The sequence below is a fragment of the Acanthochromis polyacanthus genome, chromosome 6 (assembly GCF_021347895.1).
Source record: "Acanthochromis polyacanthus isolate Apoly-LR-REF ecotype Palm Island chromosome 6, KAUST_Apoly_ChrSc, whole genome shotgun sequence".
Lineage (NCBI taxonomy): Eukaryota > Metazoa > Chordata > Actinopteri > Pomacentridae > Acanthochromis > Acanthochromis polyacanthus.
This window is the reverse complement of record NC_067118.1, coordinates 26,746,556-26,765,052: the sequence shown is the minus strand read 5'-3', so window position 1 is coordinate 26,765,052 and position 18,497 is coordinate 26,746,556. Positions and strand designations below refer to the sequence as shown.

Genomic DNA, 18,497 nt, shown 5'->3' with positions numbered 1-18,497 from the left:
GGGATACTGCATGCAGCACTACTTTGTAAGGCCAGCTGCAGTACATACTCTAATGGCGCTTTCCCATTAGCACCTACGCAGCTCAGCTCGGCTCAACTCGGTTTGTGAGGTTTTCCATTAGGACGTAGTACCTGGTACTATTTTAGTACAAGTACCTACTTGGCCTGGGGTTCCAAGCGAGCTGAGTCAAGCCGATGATGTGATGTCTAGAGTGCAGGCCGCTGATTGGACAGGGAATGCTGACACACGAAAGCGACTCCTTCACGAAAACCGGTGAGTGTTTTGTGATTTCAAGAAACTGTTACATTACTTTTGTCATTGGTGGCAAGCTCACAAACAAGCATATTTTAAAGTAACCTCATTGTCTCCTGTATGCAGACAATAAGCTAGCTAGTAAGCCATCGATGCTAACTCCATGGCCGGGCTGCCATGCTATGACAACTCCACCCACTATAAGGTGGTACTCAATTGTAATGGAGACAGACCTAAACCGAGTCGAGTCAAGCCAAGTAGGTGCTAATGGAAAAGCACCATAAGTAAAACGGCAAGGTATGTACTTGGAGGGGTTGTTTTAATTGAGAAGAAGCAGTCTTCGTCGTCACTTGTACATCACACCACAGGGAAATTCTGTGTTTTCCACATTTTCATTTTCATAATCTCATCATTTGGTCGTAACCCAGCTTTGTTAGAAAGCTGTAGACAGGTTTGGGGTCCATCAGAGCTCTGCAGTTCTGGAGGTGAACCCTTGACTTCCATCAGTAACCCAAAGCCATAACTTATTTATTCATAACTGCACTCATTTTATTTAATTACCTTGAATGAAAATAACTTTCAAATAGTGACTGTTATCCATGGTAGCAATTTTTCCTCTACTGTCCCCAGTTATATGTAAGAAGATGTTATAAAAACATACACTATATTGCCAAAGGTATTCGCTCACCCATCCAGATAATCAGAATCAGGTGGTCCAATCACTTCCATGGCCACAGGTGTATCAAATCAAGCACCGAGGCATGCAGACTGCTTTTACAAACATTAGTGAAAGAATAGGTGGCTCTCAGGAGCTCAGTAAATTCCAGTGTGGAACTGTAATAGGATGCCACCTGTGCAACAAATCCAGTCGTGACATTTCCTTGCACCTAAATATTCCACAGTCAACTGTCAGCTGTATTATAAGAGAGTGGAAGTGTGTGGGAACGACAGCAACTCAGCCACCAAGTGGTCGGCCACGTAAACTGACGGAGCAGAGTCGGCGGATGCTGAGGCGCATTGTGCCAAGAGATCACCAACTTTCTGGAGAGTCAATCGCTACAGACCTTCAAACTCTATGTGGCCTTCAGATTAGCTCAAGAACAGTGCTTCAGCAGAGAGCTTCGTGGAATGGGTTTCCATGGCAGAGCAGCTGCATCCAAGCCATACATCACCAAGTACAATGCAAAGCGTGGGATGCAGTGGTGTAAAGCACGCCGCCACTGGACTCTAGAGCAGTGGAGACGCCTTCTCTAGAGTGACCAATCATGCTTCTCCATCTGGTAATCTGATGGACCAGTCTGGGTTTGGCGGTTGCCAGGAGAACGATACTTGTTGAACTGCATTGTGCCAAGTGTAAAGTTTGGTGGAGGGGGATTAAGGTGTGGGGTTGTTTGTCAGGAACTGGGCTTGGCCCCTTAGTTCCAGTGAAAAGAACTCTGAATGCTTCAGCATACCAAGACATTTTGGACAATTCTATGCTCCCAACTTTGTGGGAACAGTTTGGAGCTTGCCCCTTCCTCTTCCAACGTGACTGTGCACCAGCACACAAAGCAAGGTCCATAAAGACATGGATGACAGAGTCTGGTGTGGATGAACTTGACAGGCCTGCACAGAGTCCTGACCTCAACCTGATAGAACACCTTTGGAATGAATTAGAGCAGAGACTGAGAGCCAGGCCTTCTGGTCCAACATCAGTGTGTGACCTCACAAATGTGCTTCTGGAAGAATGGTGAAAAATTCCCATAAACACACTCCTAAACCTTGTGGACAGCCTTCCCAGAAGAGTTGAAGCTGTTGTAGCTGCAAAGGGTGGACCAACGTCCTATTGAACCCTATGGATTAGGAATGGGATGTCACGTTCATATGCGAGTCAAGGCAGTTGAGTGAATACTTTTGGCAATATAGTGTAGTTAATAAAATGCATATAGACAACATAATAAATATACACACAATGATACAGTACACTTCCAATAAATAATTACTGCAAATGGTAGTTTGCTACAGTCCACACAAACAAGTGTCTAGACAAGATACATGCAGATAAAGGGATGACTAGTTAAGCTAGTAGCAAAGTTACATTCTTGTTAGTGTCAGACTGGTTCTTCTCTCTGTGACGAATATTAATTGAAGGAGGGGGAGTTAATATGTCAATTTCTGAAAGCTTGACAAATATTTTATTAATAGTTTAATTATAATTGAATTCTATAAATGCTTTAAGAGTATATTCTAAAAGGAATGACAGCAATGTGAGCCAACAGGAGACTGAGGCTGATGTCAGATGCAGTCAGTAAACACCCACACAGTTCAGCCAATGCAAAGACTGGAGGCATCTCACTGCTGTTAGACTGCTTCACTGAGTTGGTTTGTGTTGAGTCCCTGGTGGCCTCTGCTGGCTCAGTCGTCACACTGCATCCAGTGTGAGGCAGTGCTGACAGGATAACCCTTCTCCACTGACTGGTGCTGATGGTTTACCCGCCAGTACTGGGCCCCTTTAAACATGTATATATGGCCATTAGTCCACGTTAGTGCAGCATCAGTGCCGCTGGGTGCTCCGCGGATGAGCTGCCCCAGAGGTTTGGGATATACGCTGAAGTCTGTAGGACCCATTTCATCCCACTGCCAGTATGCAGAGCCCTAAAATTAACAGGAAAGTATTAGGCAGAAGCTACATATGGAGCGTGAAAGAAATGTCTTAAAATGAACCGAAGCAAATGCGTTTTTTTTCTTACTTTTACAAATATCAGTTTTTTGTTCTTGCTGAAGTAAAAGGCTGAGTCGATATTTGTTGGGATGTTGGCCAAAGGTTTGGGAAAGCCGCGGTCAAGTTTGAAGCCTGTGTATCTCCACACTTTGTCTCCTGTAAAAGAACATGTGCAGAGAAGAAAAAAGGTGTAATTACTGCAGTAACACTCAGAAAGCATACTGAATGGTATTCACGTTTGTAAAAACTGACATTCCCGGCTTTGTTCATTGTAACTCTGTGAGAAATTTTAAAACCATGAAATAAATCCACCTTTCAGAAAGTAGGACTTGCCAGTCCGCTGAGAGTGAACAGCTGCACTGAGGCTTCCTGGCAGCTCCCTCCACAGTGCAGAAATCAGGATGGGAGTGTTGTAGCCAGAGTTGGACACTGTCCACACATGCTGTCCGCTGAAAATGTATGTTTTACGCAAAGGACCTGCAGAGACAAAATGCAGGAGACACAATAACTAAAGCTACATCACACTAAAGGAGGAAATTACAAAACAGGTGTGTTTTCTTTTGCAAAATGCAAAGCGAGGCTTGTTAAAATGTAGTCTGACAGTAGCTGAGCCTCTTTACCCAACATAACTGCATCCAGAGTGGCCTTGCAAGGATCTGGAATAACTCCTCCTGGCAGTAACTGGCCTGGATTTGGGGATGGAGGACTCTTCTCTGGCTTTCCTGAAAAGGGACACCATTGCATGTTGCGTAAGAAGCACTTCAAAGAGCCCTCATATCCTAATGTAATAATATTCTGGCATTACCGTATAAAGCCTGGATCCCTCGTATGTCATCTGGATGTAGCTTGAAGTCGGAGCGGTATCCGTTGTATACGGGGCCCATCAGAGCGCTGTAGTACTGTGAGTGACCCAGGCCGAGAGCGTGGCCAATCTCATGAGCTGCCACAATCCTCAGGTTGGAGCCGTAGGTCTTTCCTTCTGTCCACAGTTCATCCTCATCAAAGTGCACAATGCCTGACTCAGGGGCATCAGCATGGGCTAAGACATGGCCTGAAGATAAAGCAAAACTTCTTATTAAATGCTGAAACCTCTCATTTACACAGGACATTGTTTTATTTTATATCTGAAGTTTGAACATGACAGCCCAGAGATCACAAAACCTTTCACAGTTTCTTCGACAGATCATGTCATTTTGCTCCTACCTCGTCCATCAAAGGGCACTGGACACGTCTTATCTTTTCTGTGAAAGGAGATTTTGATGTCTGCTCTTCCTCCGTGCAACTCCCTGAATTTTAAAGGCGACACATCACTCCAATACTTGAAAGCATTCTGGATGGCCAGACGGGTCTTTAACTGCCCCAGGTCAGGAGTGTAGTTGTAAATGCGGTAGGTGAGCATCTTCTTACGCCAGTAACCTGTTCCATTACAATTTAAGTTAATTTGTCACACTTTATTTCACAGTGAACATGTAAGATGACTGCAGTTACTCACCCATGACTCGATATTTGAGAGATTTCTGATTGAAAGAATCTTCTAGGCCACAACGAGGCTTGTTCATCATTTCCAGTGTGGCTGAATTCAGTTTTCCAGATATTTGCAGGTTCATCACTTTCTGAAAGATGCTGACATTCAAAGGAAATGTTCTGACATGTGATTTAAACAAAGTATGACAACCAAATGAGGACAATGCAAATAGATTAGATGAGGTCACCTTATTGCCTCAGCTATTTGCGCAGGTGAAGGGTTTTGGCCTTTGCTATCCAGCGGGATATGCAGGTAGCCAAACTTCTTTAAATATGCCTAAAAGAAGGGAAGAGCAGTCACCTCATTAGACATAAGAAGGATGATTTTATTGAACTAAGCTCAGTACATTAAAGCCTTAGAGAAAGTATTTTTTCTCCACTAAAAGTGTTTGTTCAGCAAAAAACTTTACACTTAGAAAAGGCTAAGTGAGCCGGTGGGTTGTGAATTCCACCCACTCAGAAACACAAAATGATTCTCATTAACCTCAAGGTTGCACTGAAAGAATCAAGGTTGCTGTTTTGCAATTATCTTGAAAGTGGCTTGGCCTAGAGTCTTAAGAGCTTCACTAGAACACATGTGGACTTTTTGTTCTGTGGTTCTTGAAGACATTTCACCTCTTGTCCAAGAGGCTTCTTCAGTTCTAACTGAGTGAAGGGGAGTCTCAGGTGTACAGCTTGGGAAATTGTTATTATTAGACCTCTTTGACCACAGCTGTCTGCCTTTTCCTTTGCAGTTCTTGGGGAGTTTTCTTCCTAAGGTCCTAAAGGACAGCTGTTTGCTGATTCCAACCCCTTTAGCAGTCCCTCTTTCACTCTAAGCTGATTTTACATGTACCATACAACTTCTGCACAAAACAAAGTCCTGCTGTATGGATCTATTAAAGTAAACAGGAAGTGGTCTAATAATTGTTTGCAAATCTATTGACTGTCACTCTCAAATCACATGGCCCTTGAACAACCCAACACTCACATATGAGGTACAAATAGTTCTGAAACCGCAAGGTCAGGGATGACTCAAGATGGTATTGATGGTAAATTTGGATCTTAAAACTTCATGTTAAGCACCTGATAAGTGGCGTTGTAGACTTCTTTTCTATATCCATTTATAGATATTCCAGTTTAACATAGATGGTTTTTGTTACTCCCCATTCAAGCCATCTGTCATCACTGTTCAGAATGTTAATGTTTTTATCCTCAAAAGAATGTCCCATATCCTTTATATGCATTTAGACGGCTGAGTCATGTGGTGAGTGAAGGAAAATCTATTTTGAACTTAAACAGCCATCGTTAAGTAAGGAGGAGGCCTACACCTCTTATCTTGTACTTATAATGCAGTCTTGAAATCTGTTCCCAGGAAGTTTAACCACTAATAACATCTTGAGTTGTTGTTCACCTGAAAGTTTCACAACCATTCACACTTTGAGGAATGTCACTCTTGGGTTGTTAACAAGCCATTAATGATGTGATTCAGGGGAACCTGAGAGTCTCCACCACTTAGTTTGAACTGAAGGAGGTGAACATCTTCAAAAATTTAAAAAGAGAAGTCCAGTTGCTTTCGACTGAATCCTTTAGGGTTACTGTGATCTGGGTGACTGACATTCTACACACTTGATCTGGAGTCAAAATTCTTTCTAAATGTCTTTAATTTCATCTGTATCTTTGCTCTATTGGTCTTCTGCTCTAAAAATGTCAAATTTTGCATTTTCTTCTAAGTTTTCTTTAAAAAAAATTAACATCTCATCAGAAACTGCTGGATTAATCATCCCAAAAAGAGCCAGGATCATTTGCTGATCTTAAGTTGTGAAAGAAATTTCAATGTCAGTCTTGGACAATATATACAATTTTTTTGCTTGACAATCTTATAACATCTTGACTGCTGGACACATCTTAGGTTTGAATAGACAAAAAAAATAAATAAAAATACCCCAGTTTTGCTCATTTGACATAATTGCCTCAAGTTGTGGGAAGGTGTTAGGAAAGCTATGTGTTTCTAAGTCAGCGTCTCTGTAGATGCAGATGTCCAGGGTTTGGATCCTCAGCTGGTCAAGTCCTACCTGCCACTTATTTTTGTTTATTTTTTTTAGATGAATTTGCCTAAAAGGGCCAAGTTCTGGTGACCCAAACAAAATGCTTCCTACCTGTGCAGCATTGCTTTTATCAGACGGATTAGTTGGTGCATCTCAATTTATCTCCACTGTAATAATTCTTCCTTCAGCTGCCCTGATCAGTAATTCAAGCCCTTTTCATCCAAAGATAGTGATAAATTATCCCAGTTAAACAAGTAATGTCACAGTGATTTGCAATTCATGATTAGCAATTGTTAAGAAACTTTTTTTATGGCTATCAACTTCCTTTTCTATGAAACATTTTTTAAATTTAGTCATATTTGTTGATAAGTCTATAAAATCTCAGTCAGACTTATTAATCAGTTTGAAACAGTTAAAAATCCGGTTACTGCGGAACTTGAAGTGATATTAAAACTGGATGACAACTCAAAATTATCTTCAGTGTTCAGTTGAAATCTGCTTCCAACGATTTTTTTCTTTCTGTATATTGTATGCAAATTCTTATCTCAGAGACTTATATTTTCACATTAATATTTTAAGTGATATTTCTTCTGTTCTCCTTTTCTTACCACTGCGTCTGCGAGGTCTTGGCCGCTCGAGGCAACAGATGAAGCTGTTGTCATCAAAACAAGAAGCGCTATTAACTCCAATCTATATTCCATTTTCCTCCTTAGACCTTTTTCCATTTCTGGAAAAAAAAAAACAACAACTTTGAATCCAACACAGCAAGTTGCCCTCTTCAGCCGATAAACAGGTTTTGTGTCTTTCTAATCGCTGCGTCCATCCTCTGTCGTCTCTGCAGCTGGTGTCTTGGTTGAGGTATTCAGTTTTTATACCATCAAGTGTCTGCCTCGAAACCACATAATAAACCTTTATGAGGAATGTGATGTGTGGACAGCAAAAACCAACACATATTTCACCACGCTGACTGCTTGATCACGCCTTCTTACACCATCATTTAAAGCCATTTGTCTTGAAGTGTGTAAGAATAACTTCCGAGTAATGTTGTTTACGTCAAAGGAAGCAAATAAATTAGGAATTAAACCTGTTAAAAAGCGAGATCAACTGCCCACCAACTATTAAAGGTGCTGACTTATGACTAGTTATGTCATTGTGGTAGGAAAAAGACTTTCTTCATTTTTAACTGAGCCCTAATGCCGTTACTGAATTATTCTCCAGACGTGTGGCAGATGTGTTTCTCACTTATGATTTACATTTGTTCAATGTGCAAGCTATTCCACAAAATCTGAGCTTTTTTTAACCACTCTATGTAGAAAACAACTAACCACACTTCCTCCATGAGACAACAGCTAATTATATTGTTCTCAGTGTGGGAGCACATTCAAGGAAAAACAATGACGCCCCCATGTAACCATTGCGACAAATCGTCTCTGAATGGAGACAGAATACGCCCCCTATTTCTGCAGTTTCATCGTAGGAATAAAGTCTCATAAAAACCGAGATGGGAAAAAGACTAATGTACACTCTACAATCCCTGGTTTCTCACCACTAGAGGGCATCTTTAATCTGTTACATAAGAAGGGGACTTCTGTCTCTAGGGCTATTTTGTCAACTTAAATTTAATTTATTATTGATTGGTTGATCTTACTGGAGGATACCAAAACTGTGTCTCAGCCGTGTTCCAATTCCAGTTCCACGCAAAACTGTAAAAATAACACTGTTGTCGATGAAAATAGACTTGTTTGGCAAGTAGACGTACACTACTGCAATGGAAACAAAAATTGAAAACAAATTTGGACTGTATTTCCTGTATTGTTTGGTAAACCAGCTCCACAAAGAACATCAGCCAAAAAAAAAAAGAAATATCCAGAAGATCTTTTTCTTTTACTTACAACAAGTAATTAGCAGAGGAATGCTAAAGCTGCAGTTTATGTGAAAAAAACAGCTTCCTATAAATACAGATTGTCTGTAGAGACTGTTGGTCATCCATGTCAGTGTGATTCTAAATGCTTCAGTAGGAAGTAATCAGACTTTATTTTGGTTCTTGACCTGTCACCTCTCACCTAAGATGCTTTCAGTTATCACAGACTAGTGGGGAGTTACAGGTTTTAGTATCACATCCAACAAATAGGCTCATCGATGACCTGAGACTTGTGTGACTGGTGGTGAAGACGTCAAAACTGCACCGTATGTGGCTGGCAAGTAGTGACAGAGTATTTTCTCTAAGCACAACATTATGATGCACTTTAGACGTCTTTGACCAAGTTTGCCTTAAGGATGGAAACTTCATTTTATTATAAGTTGACTATAAAGTAAGTAAATAAAATAACTGTCGGATCTTGGAATTATAGCTGATTAATTACAGGAAAATGTCTCAAAACTGAAAAACTACCTGAGAATTACAAAATAGTGTGGGCTACAAATGAGAATGCTTCAGAACTTGCCTGAGAATTATCAAATCATTAGGAGCTCTTCACTGCCACAGTAATTCAGTGATAGCTACTGGTACATCAAAGCAAAAATAAACCGTTAAGAGTCAATTTGTCATACTTAATGTTCCAACGTGCCAAGCAACATGTTCAAAAAATGTTTTGATCACAGTGTAAGTGGAATTAAGAAACATTTAGATTGATATTTTAGCTCATATTCATTACACAGACAGCCTGTGAAGGATCAGGCAGCACCATAATCAGAATAATTGTCCACATGCACATAGTAAGTATAACTATAAGATAAGGTCTGCCAATTTTTTTTGATCCTTTGTGCGTGCTATGTGCTTCCAAAATCTCAACTAAAGTGCAGGACTAAATTGCTGCACTGTTCCTTTAAGTGATGCCTGACAGACTAAATTCAGGGCAAGAAAGTCCCTGAGCTCTTGACATTGTCCTGCAAAAATCATCACTGAACTGAACAGTTCAGACTACAGTATGTCTGCTTGTTTGTGTTCTTATTGTTCTTACTGAAAATGCAAATCTTACAAACAGGCCACAGATGTGCAGTAGCTCAGTTGGCCTTAAAACAGATGAAACAATTTCATTCTCAGTAAACACAAAATGGAGTGAATAGTCAGTTTGTTGGGGTCTACTTTCTGTTGCGGATTAATATCCATTTGGTGAGCAGTTAAAGCAGCATGGGAGTGTGTGTGTGACTATTCAACTAAATCACAGTGCCAGTGTTGGTTGCAGTAAAGGAACATGTCGACGATGTACATCTTTTGTGTGTTTTTAATGGTTTTTGAACAACAATGGAGCTCTATGGCACAGAAGAATAACCTAAATAAGGCTTCAGCTACACAGGTAATACTTGTTAGTAGGATCAGTTCACTGCGGTTTTCTTTAAGGGATTTGTTGACAAAAAAGGAAATTACAGAATATCACTAGCCTTCTGCGCATATAAACTGTTTCCAAAATATATTTATTTTTCTAAGAATTTATGTCCTGCTGTCCAAACAAACGTCCAAGTCGTCCACCCCACTGCGCAAGTTTTACTAAAAAACAATGATACATGTTTTTGCGGTGTATTTTAATAAATGTCATGACTGTGTGGACTCAACATCAGTGCGACGACAAGATGCCGCCTAATCTTTGACAAAAATGTCAATTCCTAAAGCAGACAGGTCAACAAACTATATTCTCTTTAACACAAAATATTTTTTTTGCATTTTATGTGTTTTGTGATGATATGAAATGTATAAAATGGGAAGAGAGACATGCACAAAACAAGTCACAATGATCTGTTTAAAAGATATTTATAAATGACTGGCCGGGCCAATGCAAGAACATGAGCAGGAGTCATGATGCTATTCAGACATCGGTATCTAGGAAACAGGTCTGCCTGTAGTGAAGATGGGGCGTCTGTCCTGTTCTTGGATTGACAGGCGCTGGGACTGTTCACTTCCAGAGTTCATAATGAATATCAAATAGGTAGAATATGTTAAGTGGAAGCTATGATCACAAAGCTGCAAAGGTCCCCTAGTTTTATGTTCAGTCTGTCCTTTATTGCTTCAGGAATCCCGCTCCAGCTGCAGTAACTCATCTTGTAAGGCCTTTGCCCGACCCAGCTTCTCCAGCTGATCCTTTGTTGGCTGCTTTATTTCCCCTGAGTCTACTTTCTGCTGCAATTCCTCAACTTGTCGCAGCTTCTTTCTCAGGTTTTTGATCTTCTTGGCCTTTTCGGCAGCTGCTGCTGAAGACTCATCGGGAGATGAGACAGAATCGGGCGGTGCCGTCTTGTTTGCCGCCTCGCCGCTCTCTGAAATGGACATGTTCTCGACGGCATCGCTCACAGATTCCACGTCCGCGTCACCATCCTGGCCCTGGTGCTGCTGCTTTCGTTTCTCTTTACGTTTCATGTTGCGCTTGGCAGATTTTGAGAGACCGGTTGTCTCATTGTCCCCACAGCCGGGGATCTTCTGCTGTTGCTGCTGCTGCTTTCCCGGCGCTGCTTCAGATGGGCTCAGGCCAGGGGGTAGGTCTGGTTTGCTCTTGAAAAACTTAACAAACTTGTTTTCATACCTAAAAGGACAAAAACACAATTTAAATGACACACACTCCACTTTACTTGCAGCATATTAGTAGTTTCAAATGAATATACAAGGTGGGCCATAAGTTTCCATACATAGGAAAATGTATAATGTATGTTTTTTTAATGTTTCAGATACCCCAGAGGATGCTTTTGACGCTGTCTTTGGGGGCACTTGAAGGCCATGGTGCATCAGGTGAAGATACGACACTTAAATCATCTCAAGGAACATACACTAACGTTATTACAAGCATAACTTCAACTGTGCTAAGGCAAGTTCATCAACAGTGGAAAACACGTATTAACGTGTTTACGAAACAATGGTAATAATATAGAGCACATTATATAAGTAAAAATGGTTGTCCAACATAAAATGTTTATTTTTCCTATGTACTGAAACTTATGGCACACCCTGTAGGTCCATTCTACGTAAAAAGATTAGATTTTTGTGACTCTCCACCTTTATTTGATTGGTCGGAGCAGAGAGAGATCAGCAGAGTGATGAGCACCAAATGGTTCTGGCTGCCAGGAACTGAACCAGAGGTCTGCTGCCAGACCACATACGGACCGATATGATATACACTCTTACCACTGGTTTGTGGTCACCAAATATCGGCCCATTCTAATTCTACCAATGCCAATGCGTACAGGTGTAGGAAAAGCAGAAGTGCACTTACACAGGGACTTCTTCTTGGGGCACATAACCATCCTTCACCCGCCTCGGCTTCCTCCATGTTCCATCAGGTCGCTGAGTGGCAGCAATGTATTTCCCTGAAGAGTGACAGGCGGAACGTTTTAGAGAGAACAGACAGCTTTGCATGACCAGACCTCGAGGAAAAGGACCTCTGAGAGATGTAGACACACTGGACTTCTACTGGTTTGTCAAACTCGGATATAAAAAGTTGGTGTCGATGCGTTTAAATGAAAAATTTGGGAAAAATCGCAGCAACTTCAAGTCTTACATTAATATCATGCAGTGCATTAGTAAATTCAAGTTCCCTACAGACATTTTAAACACCAAGATAAACAAAACTGTGTTGTTTAAGTTGCATTAAATACTGGAATGTTTTTGCAACCTTAGAGAGGAGCTTTTTAAAATGATTATAGCTATTTATTAAATTAATGTTCAACCAGAAACACCCTTCAGTCAGAAAGCTCTGCAGCTCAACTTGATGCCAAGAGAAGAGAATGATGGAGAAACGTCAAACCAATATGTTCCTGATATAATAGTAGAATGAAAATAATATTTTACTGGCTGTAATCCTCTGCATTACACCGTGACTCCTATAAATGTAACACACAACAGCATGAGGCCTATATCACACCAGTGAGGTACATTAATATATCTTGTCAACAGAAATATTTATACTGCACATGGCATTTATTAGCTTTTTCCCCGGTAGCGTATGGCACAGTAGTATATGCCTCTGCTTCTGAACAAGCATATTATAGATTTGATGTATGACACACAGGCTTCCCGGAGTTTTATTGCCCACATGAGACTGAAACTGTAAGACTAGTGAGGTGTTGTAGTGCAGCTATAAGCCTGGAAAACCACCAGATGTCACTGTGAATGGTGAGTTTAAATCGTGTTTTGGCACAGTCAAAAAGACACTAACACACTGACTAAAAGCAGCTTCTAAAAACTGAAAACCTAAAGCTAATTTAGGCACATGAAAAAAGCACTGAGAACTGAAAAACATACTGAAACAACACCAGAGAGCAGTATTAGAGCGGTTCTAATTTTACCACACATATCAGGTTTATTATTTTTTTATTTTATTGTCTTTTTCATGACCTCCTCAAACCTCTTGAGATATTTAAAGAGCATCCAAATCATGTAAGCTTGAAAGGACAAAGAAAACTCCAAAGTTGAACAGCTCACCACTGACATATATGATGAAGGTCTTCAGGTAAACATGATTTAATTTTAAAAAGTCATCATGCAACAGCTGAAGTAGACCACTATGGACTAATGCAAACCAATAATCCAACCAGCCGTATGTCGATATTAAACTTGCACATAGTTTTTGCATTAGTGTCATGCTTATGCTTGACATGCCTGAGTCATGTTCCCTTGGGATTAAGAAAGTATCTATCGATCTATGCTGTAAATATGAGTTACATGATGTCTGATGTGGGCTGTCGCTGCAGCTACCAGAATTTCATTGCACAGGTTAACACTGTGAATTTGCACTTATAGCAACATAAGACCTCAACTTGAAGCACTTTGATTTGCTCGTGTTTATGGTACTTTATCCAAAAACAGTTTCTCAATTGATTTTCTACAAAGTGTTCTATGAATATTACCAGGTAAGCTATTAAAATAATGGGAGGATTTGATCCATACTCCCTACTCCTGCTTGCTCTCTCTTAGTTTTACTTACTTTAAAAAGTTACAGGAAGTTTCTGTCTTTTCTCAACTTGTTTTACTGTTCTGGCTTGTGAATGATCAATAATGTCTCTGCGTGCTTGACTACCATATTAATCTGCATTACAAACAAATGCTACTATTTATTGTTCAACAAAGCCTAACTTACCTCAAAGTACAGATAATCACATAAACTAGAGCCGCACTATATATTGTTTCCACACTGGAACTGCCATACATGTTTGCATGATAGTCATATCGCAGAAAGTGCAATGTGAAGAAAGACAAACTAACTCAAACACATCATGCTACAATGTTTTTGGTGATTAATACCAACAGAGAACTTGCACAACTCTCATTTTTGTTGCCTAATCTACAGCAGAAGTGTGTCAGAAAGATTATAGTTTACTTTGATGTAAGGAGTTTTTGGATACACCATTCATTTCTTTCAGGCTTTATTCACAAGACACAGTTTGTTGACATGCAGGGTACTCTGTGAACAGAAAAATCAATGAGAAAGGGAAGAGAAACACTGAAAAGGAAGATTTGGTTGCAAAAAGAAACACAACATCGGTATATGGAAATAAAGTGATTCCAGAAAGGTTCATAATGAACAAAAGCAGTCACTCTGTCGGCAACATCTTGTCGCCAAGACACGAGTTGACATCATAAATTTAAATGTATGCAAATCAGCACCCCGATGATCTGAATGATGAGTGCAAGCTAGATCAAAATGTCATCCAGTGTTACTCCAGTATCTTTAAATCACTTTTTGTTTTTGATGCCAATTCATTTTAGAGTGAATTATTGCTCAATTTAATTATTGAAGTTTCTTTTTCTCCATATAGCAACATATGATCCCAAAAAACAAACTGTTAAGCATCTTTTTTTAATTAAATAATTAATTTAGAGCAAAAGATACTTAGTTATTATATTTGATTTTAGGTTATGGACAAAACCAAACAGTAGAAGTTGTCACCTTGTTCTGTGGGAAAGTGTAGAGGACCTTTTCCACTATTTCCTGCCTCTTTGCAGAAAAACAACAACAAACAGAAACGTAATCAGTGAAAAAAACAATATTTGTTGCAGTCCTAAAATATCGTCATAATTGTATATGTCAGTATTTTCCATATCTGTGACACCAGAGGAGTCTCTAGCATCACATTAGCTTCACTCACATTTACAGCAGGAATGCTAAGCAGCTAGCTAATAAGGCAGCTAAGAGGCCATCATACGAAGAGGTAATACTGCAAACCAACACTTACACAATTTCACAGCTGCATACCTAACAGTAGGAAAGTGGCCCTATCGGAAGTGTGATTTATTATTCAACGTTTTCACACTGTGAGCTAACGAAGTGCGATAGCAACAAGCTAACTAGCGGCAGTGGAAAGTAGCCGTTTCAGCTAGTAGCATTAGCTAGCTGCAACACAAGAAATCGGAATCAACATTGACGTTAAACGTGTTATTAGTGGCAATTAATGCTGCAGATGGAGGGGATCAGGCTTTTAATCCAGTTTAGTTGTTGTGTTTGCTAAAGATGATTTAGTTTAAGGTAAGACAAAGGTCTGCCACATGCACCAGCCTTACCGGATTCATCTGTGACATAGGGGGTTGCCATTTTGGTGTAATGTGTAGCTCCGCAACCCTCGCTCGGTCGGTGTCTGGGTCCCCAAACGGCCCCTCGCTCACTTGGATCCTACACAACAGCAGAGCTCCAGCTTCTGCAACATTTGCTCTAAAGTTGTTCCTTCACTCGAGGTGAAAGCTGTCATGGCAGCACTTGCGGACGGCCAGTGAATACGATGGCGGGCAGTGCGGGGCGGCAAACCGAGCGAACCCTATTCTTCGACTTAGGAAATGACGACGTGGATCGCGGGTTGCCAGGTTTGGAGGATCATCATCACCGTTCTCCATCGTTCAAACAAGGAAAAGCAGCATTTTCCACACAATAACATTTACTGACCCAGTTTAAATTGCAGGAGTATTTGCAAGATTTATCGAACTGAAAAGTCTCCATTCACTAGAAGCATCGCTGTATTACTGGATCATTGTTAATATGCAGGCCACAGTTGCTACTATTTGCTGATTAATTAATTGATTGACAGGACATGAATCTGCAACTGTTTTCAGTCATTTTCCAAGAAGAGCTCTTCCACATGCATTAGCCAAGACTCAAAATACTCACTATATAATAATGAGAAGAGAGATCAGAAAAAAAAAACATTATATGAAGTCAGCTTACTCAGTTTACTGCACACAGCCTGAAAACAGCGACAGATCTTCATGAAGTGATCCAAATTGGAGAGTAAAGGTTAGTCAGATTGCATATACAATAATGTATTGATTTATACAACTCTTAGTTCCACGTGTCTCTGAGTGTCATATCGTAAACATAATCTAAATTAGCTGTCTGTCACCTAAAGTGTCAGCAATCATCAAGACAGATGTTCACAGGACTATTGTAGTGGACGTGCCTTGGTTTCATGGAAAAGACAATTACATTCCTAGAAACAGGAAACTGAAGCATCTTAAATAGTTATGTGGCTATTTTTTTTTGTATTTTAATGTTTTTCTTTGGTATGCACCATATCTGACATGCTTCAGCGGATAAATCCTCCCAGGTTGTAATGATCATTAAGAGACCGTATTGAAACTCTTTGGTCCTCTAGCAGATGAAAAAGCTGCCATGTGACCTGATGATATCCTTGACATGACACTAGTGAGTGTCTTTGTATATATATATATATATGTGGAATTTTTGACATTCAGATTTTCGATTGTGTTATTTTATCACACAATGAAATAGATGCTGAACGCCTTGCTAAGAGTAATATTAATTACAGCTAATGCAAACAAACAAAAAGCAAACTCTGGTGATAATTATCAAATGTAGCTAAATGTTTGCACCCATTCAGTTACATTTTCCTATAATATGAAGGCAAATATATCTACAGTAATTAGGTATTATTAAAAAAAAGTATGTGTTTCAGCTGTTGCTGTTGGATCCAGCTGTGGTGCAGCAGTGGCACAACGTAAAGAACAATCCCAGATAAAAGGAAGGAAGCAGAGATCATGAGGGGGATTTTTGTGTCAGCAGAGTCAGCAGAACTACGGTTGTCTATGTTTGCGTGCATGTGTGAAGGTGTGACATGTTCCATACATACTAGTCTGCATGAAGGGTAACCAAGGAAATGTTTGACTACACAAGGGAAGGAAAAATAAAGAAGCAGACACAACGGCAACAAAACGAGCTGATTAAAAAGGCCCTTATTCATATTGATAAAATACACAATCATATTTTATTATTATTGTAAAATTAAATACACAATGATAGTAAAAAGGAACAACAGAGAAAGAATTTTGCAAAAGGGTAGGTTTGTTATTGACAATGCAGAAGAGCCTCAGAATTCTCTTGTTTTGATATTATCTTTTAAAATATAGTGAAGCAAAAAGTAGCATGAACTAGGAAATAACTACTCAAAGTTAAATGTAATGCTTAATGTGAAATTATGCTCATATACACTACCAGTCAAAGTTTAGACACACCTTCTCATTCAGTATTTTTTATTTATTTTCTACATTGTAGAAAAGAGAAGGTGTGTCCAAACTTTCAACTGGTAGTGTAAATATATGTAAACAGTTGTGTGAGGAATATTGGGACTATAAGCACTTTTCCACCAAAGAACAAACCATCTGGGGTCTTGGTCACTGTTTTCATTTTATTGTTGCAACTGATTGTTTGTTATATAAAATATCATGCATAAACTTGTGAGATACCAGCAAGTAACTAATGTATATTTTTCACCACAAGGATGCTATTTCAGTATGTATGCTAATGTAATAATATTAATAAGAAGTAAAACGGGATTTGAAACATACGCGTTAAAATGTGTTGGTCTGTTTGTTTTTTTCATACTTGTAGTAATGAGTGAGTGTTTCCCCAGCTGTCTGCAGGGACCTTGCAGTGTGAATAGAAAAATTAGAATTTTTAGGTCACTATGTTGAAAGGAATTAAATGTTTGACACTGTCAGAATGACAGCTTTGCATAGTAAATACAGTATGCCGAGAGAGGAGGCAGAAATATATTGAGATATATTAGATATTTGGATAACAAAATCCAAAAAAATAAAAGGCACCTGCAAAACGATCCAGTTATCTGAACATGCTCAGTAAGGACCTACATTAGAAGTCAGTGATGAAGTAATGTAAAGGCAAAAACTTAATAGTGTGTTGCTGACTTTTTTTTAATAAAAGAAATAAGCCTTTAAAATTGTGGGAGCAACTAAATGCATTGCTCATGCACTGTACTTAAGTGCAGTTTTGAGCTACATGTACTTTCCTTGAAAATTTCCATTTCATCCTCAATTACCCCTCCACTCCACCACATCTTAGAGATAAATATTCAACTGTTTACTCCACCACATTTATTTGATAGTTAAGGGTTGTTTTATGATAAAGATTTGAAATAACTTATCATATAACCAGAATTTAATAGTTATTGTTTTTGAAATACACTTCTCAATGGTTAAATTTTAATAAATGTTCAAATGATCCAACTAGAAAAGCACTCAGAGACAGCAGTACTCTGACAAGGCTGCTCATTTCTTGTATCGTTTCCAAAGGATAAATCCCGATAAGTACATGGCTGATTAGTAGTAGGATTGTCAACAGGCAGCTGACTAAGTGTTTACTTGTTGTCATGGTTACAGTGACACCATGCTGCTATCAATCATAACAGAAATCTTTAAAAGAAAAAAAGTGGATCCAGACTAATCACTTCCAAAATCTAATCAATTGGTCCTTGCTTTATTTGTAACCGTCCCTGAAAATGTCATCAAAGTCCGTTTGTCTGTTTTTGAGTAAGGTTGCTAAGGGACAGACAAACTCCGATGGTCACATAACTCCTCCGAGGCCCCGCCTCCTCCTTGGCAGAGTACAACTCACCGAAAGTCAAGATTAGGGGGGAAATGCTTTCTAAAAAGTGTCACATTTTACCAATATTCACTATATTAACATGAGAAGAGGTTCCCCTGAAGCTGTAACGTTTGGGCTTCGCTATTGTAAATTAAATTGTCTGGTTTTCAACGTTTGAAACTT

The 18,497-nt window shown here is 39.5% G+C and overlaps 2 protein-coding genes across 3 annotated transcripts; both read right to left on the bottom strand.

Moving 5' to 3' along the window:
• Positions 1-574: 574 nt before the first annotated feature.
• LOC110959486 (matrix metalloproteinase-19-like) lies at positions 575-9,576 on the bottom strand. Its single transcript, XM_051950192.1, has 9 exons — positions 7,113-9,576; positions 4,666-4,754; positions 4,446-4,576; positions 4,157-4,369; positions 3,759-4,004; positions 3,574-3,675; positions 3,266-3,430; positions 2,982-3,109; positions 575-2,886 (listed from the first exon to the last, which is right to left on the bottom strand). The coding sequence occupies exons 1-9, from the start codon at positions 7,227-7,229 to the stop codon at positions 2,647-2,649; spliced, it is 1,431 nt and encodes a 476-aa protein (XP_051806152.1). The 5' UTR covers positions 7,230-9,576; the 3' UTR covers positions 575-2,646.
• A 134-nt stretch (positions 9,577-9,710) lies between these two features.
• Positions 9,711-15,255, bottom strand: pym1 (PYM homolog 1, exon junction complex associated factor). 2 transcript variants are annotated; one of them, XM_022206365.2, is made up of 4 exons: positions 14,987-15,255; positions 14,376-14,423; positions 11,703-11,796; positions 9,711-11,018 (listed from the first exon to the last, which is right to left on the bottom strand). In XM_022206365.2, the coding sequence occupies exons 1-4, from the start codon at positions 15,015-15,017 to the stop codon at positions 10,508-10,510; spliced, it is 684 nt and encodes a 227-aa protein (XP_022062057.1). In that variant the 5' UTR covers positions 15,018-15,255; the 3' UTR covers positions 9,711-10,507. The 2 variants fall into 2 exon arrangements, with proteins under 2 accessions (XP_022062057.1, XP_022062058.1); XM_022206366.2 differs by lacking the exon at positions 14,376-14,423 and having other exon boundaries at positions 14,987-15,253.
• Positions 15,256-18,497: the final 3,242 nt, after the last annotated feature.

Excerpts from the sequence above, each read along its gene's own strand:
- LOC110959486 (XM_051950192.1), bottom strand. The coding sequence starts at position 7,229 with ATGGAAAAAGGTCTAAGGAGGAAAATGGAATATAGATTGGAGTTAATA. Across the intron at positions 3,676-3,758 it reads AGGGATCCAGGCTTTATACG|GAAAGCCAGAGAAGAGTCCT; the intron begins GTAATGCCAGAA and ends GTCCCTTTTCAG. Across the intron at positions 3,110-3,265 it reads CAAGTCCTACTTTCTGAAAG|GAGACAAAGTGTGGAGATAC; the intron begins GTGGATTTATTT and ends GTTCTTTTACAG.
- pym1 (XM_022206365.2), bottom strand. The coding sequence starts at position 15,017 with ATGGCAACCCCCTATGTCACAGATGAATCCG. Across the intron at positions 14,424-14,986 it reads CTATGTCACAGATGAATCCG|AGGCAGGAAATAGTGGAAAA; the intron begins GTAAGGCTGGTG and ends TTTTCTGCAAAG. Across the intron at positions 11,019-11,702 it reads CCCCAAGAAGAAGTCCCTGT|GTATGAAAACAAGTTTGTTA; the intron begins GTAAGTGCACTT and ends TTGTCCTTTTAG.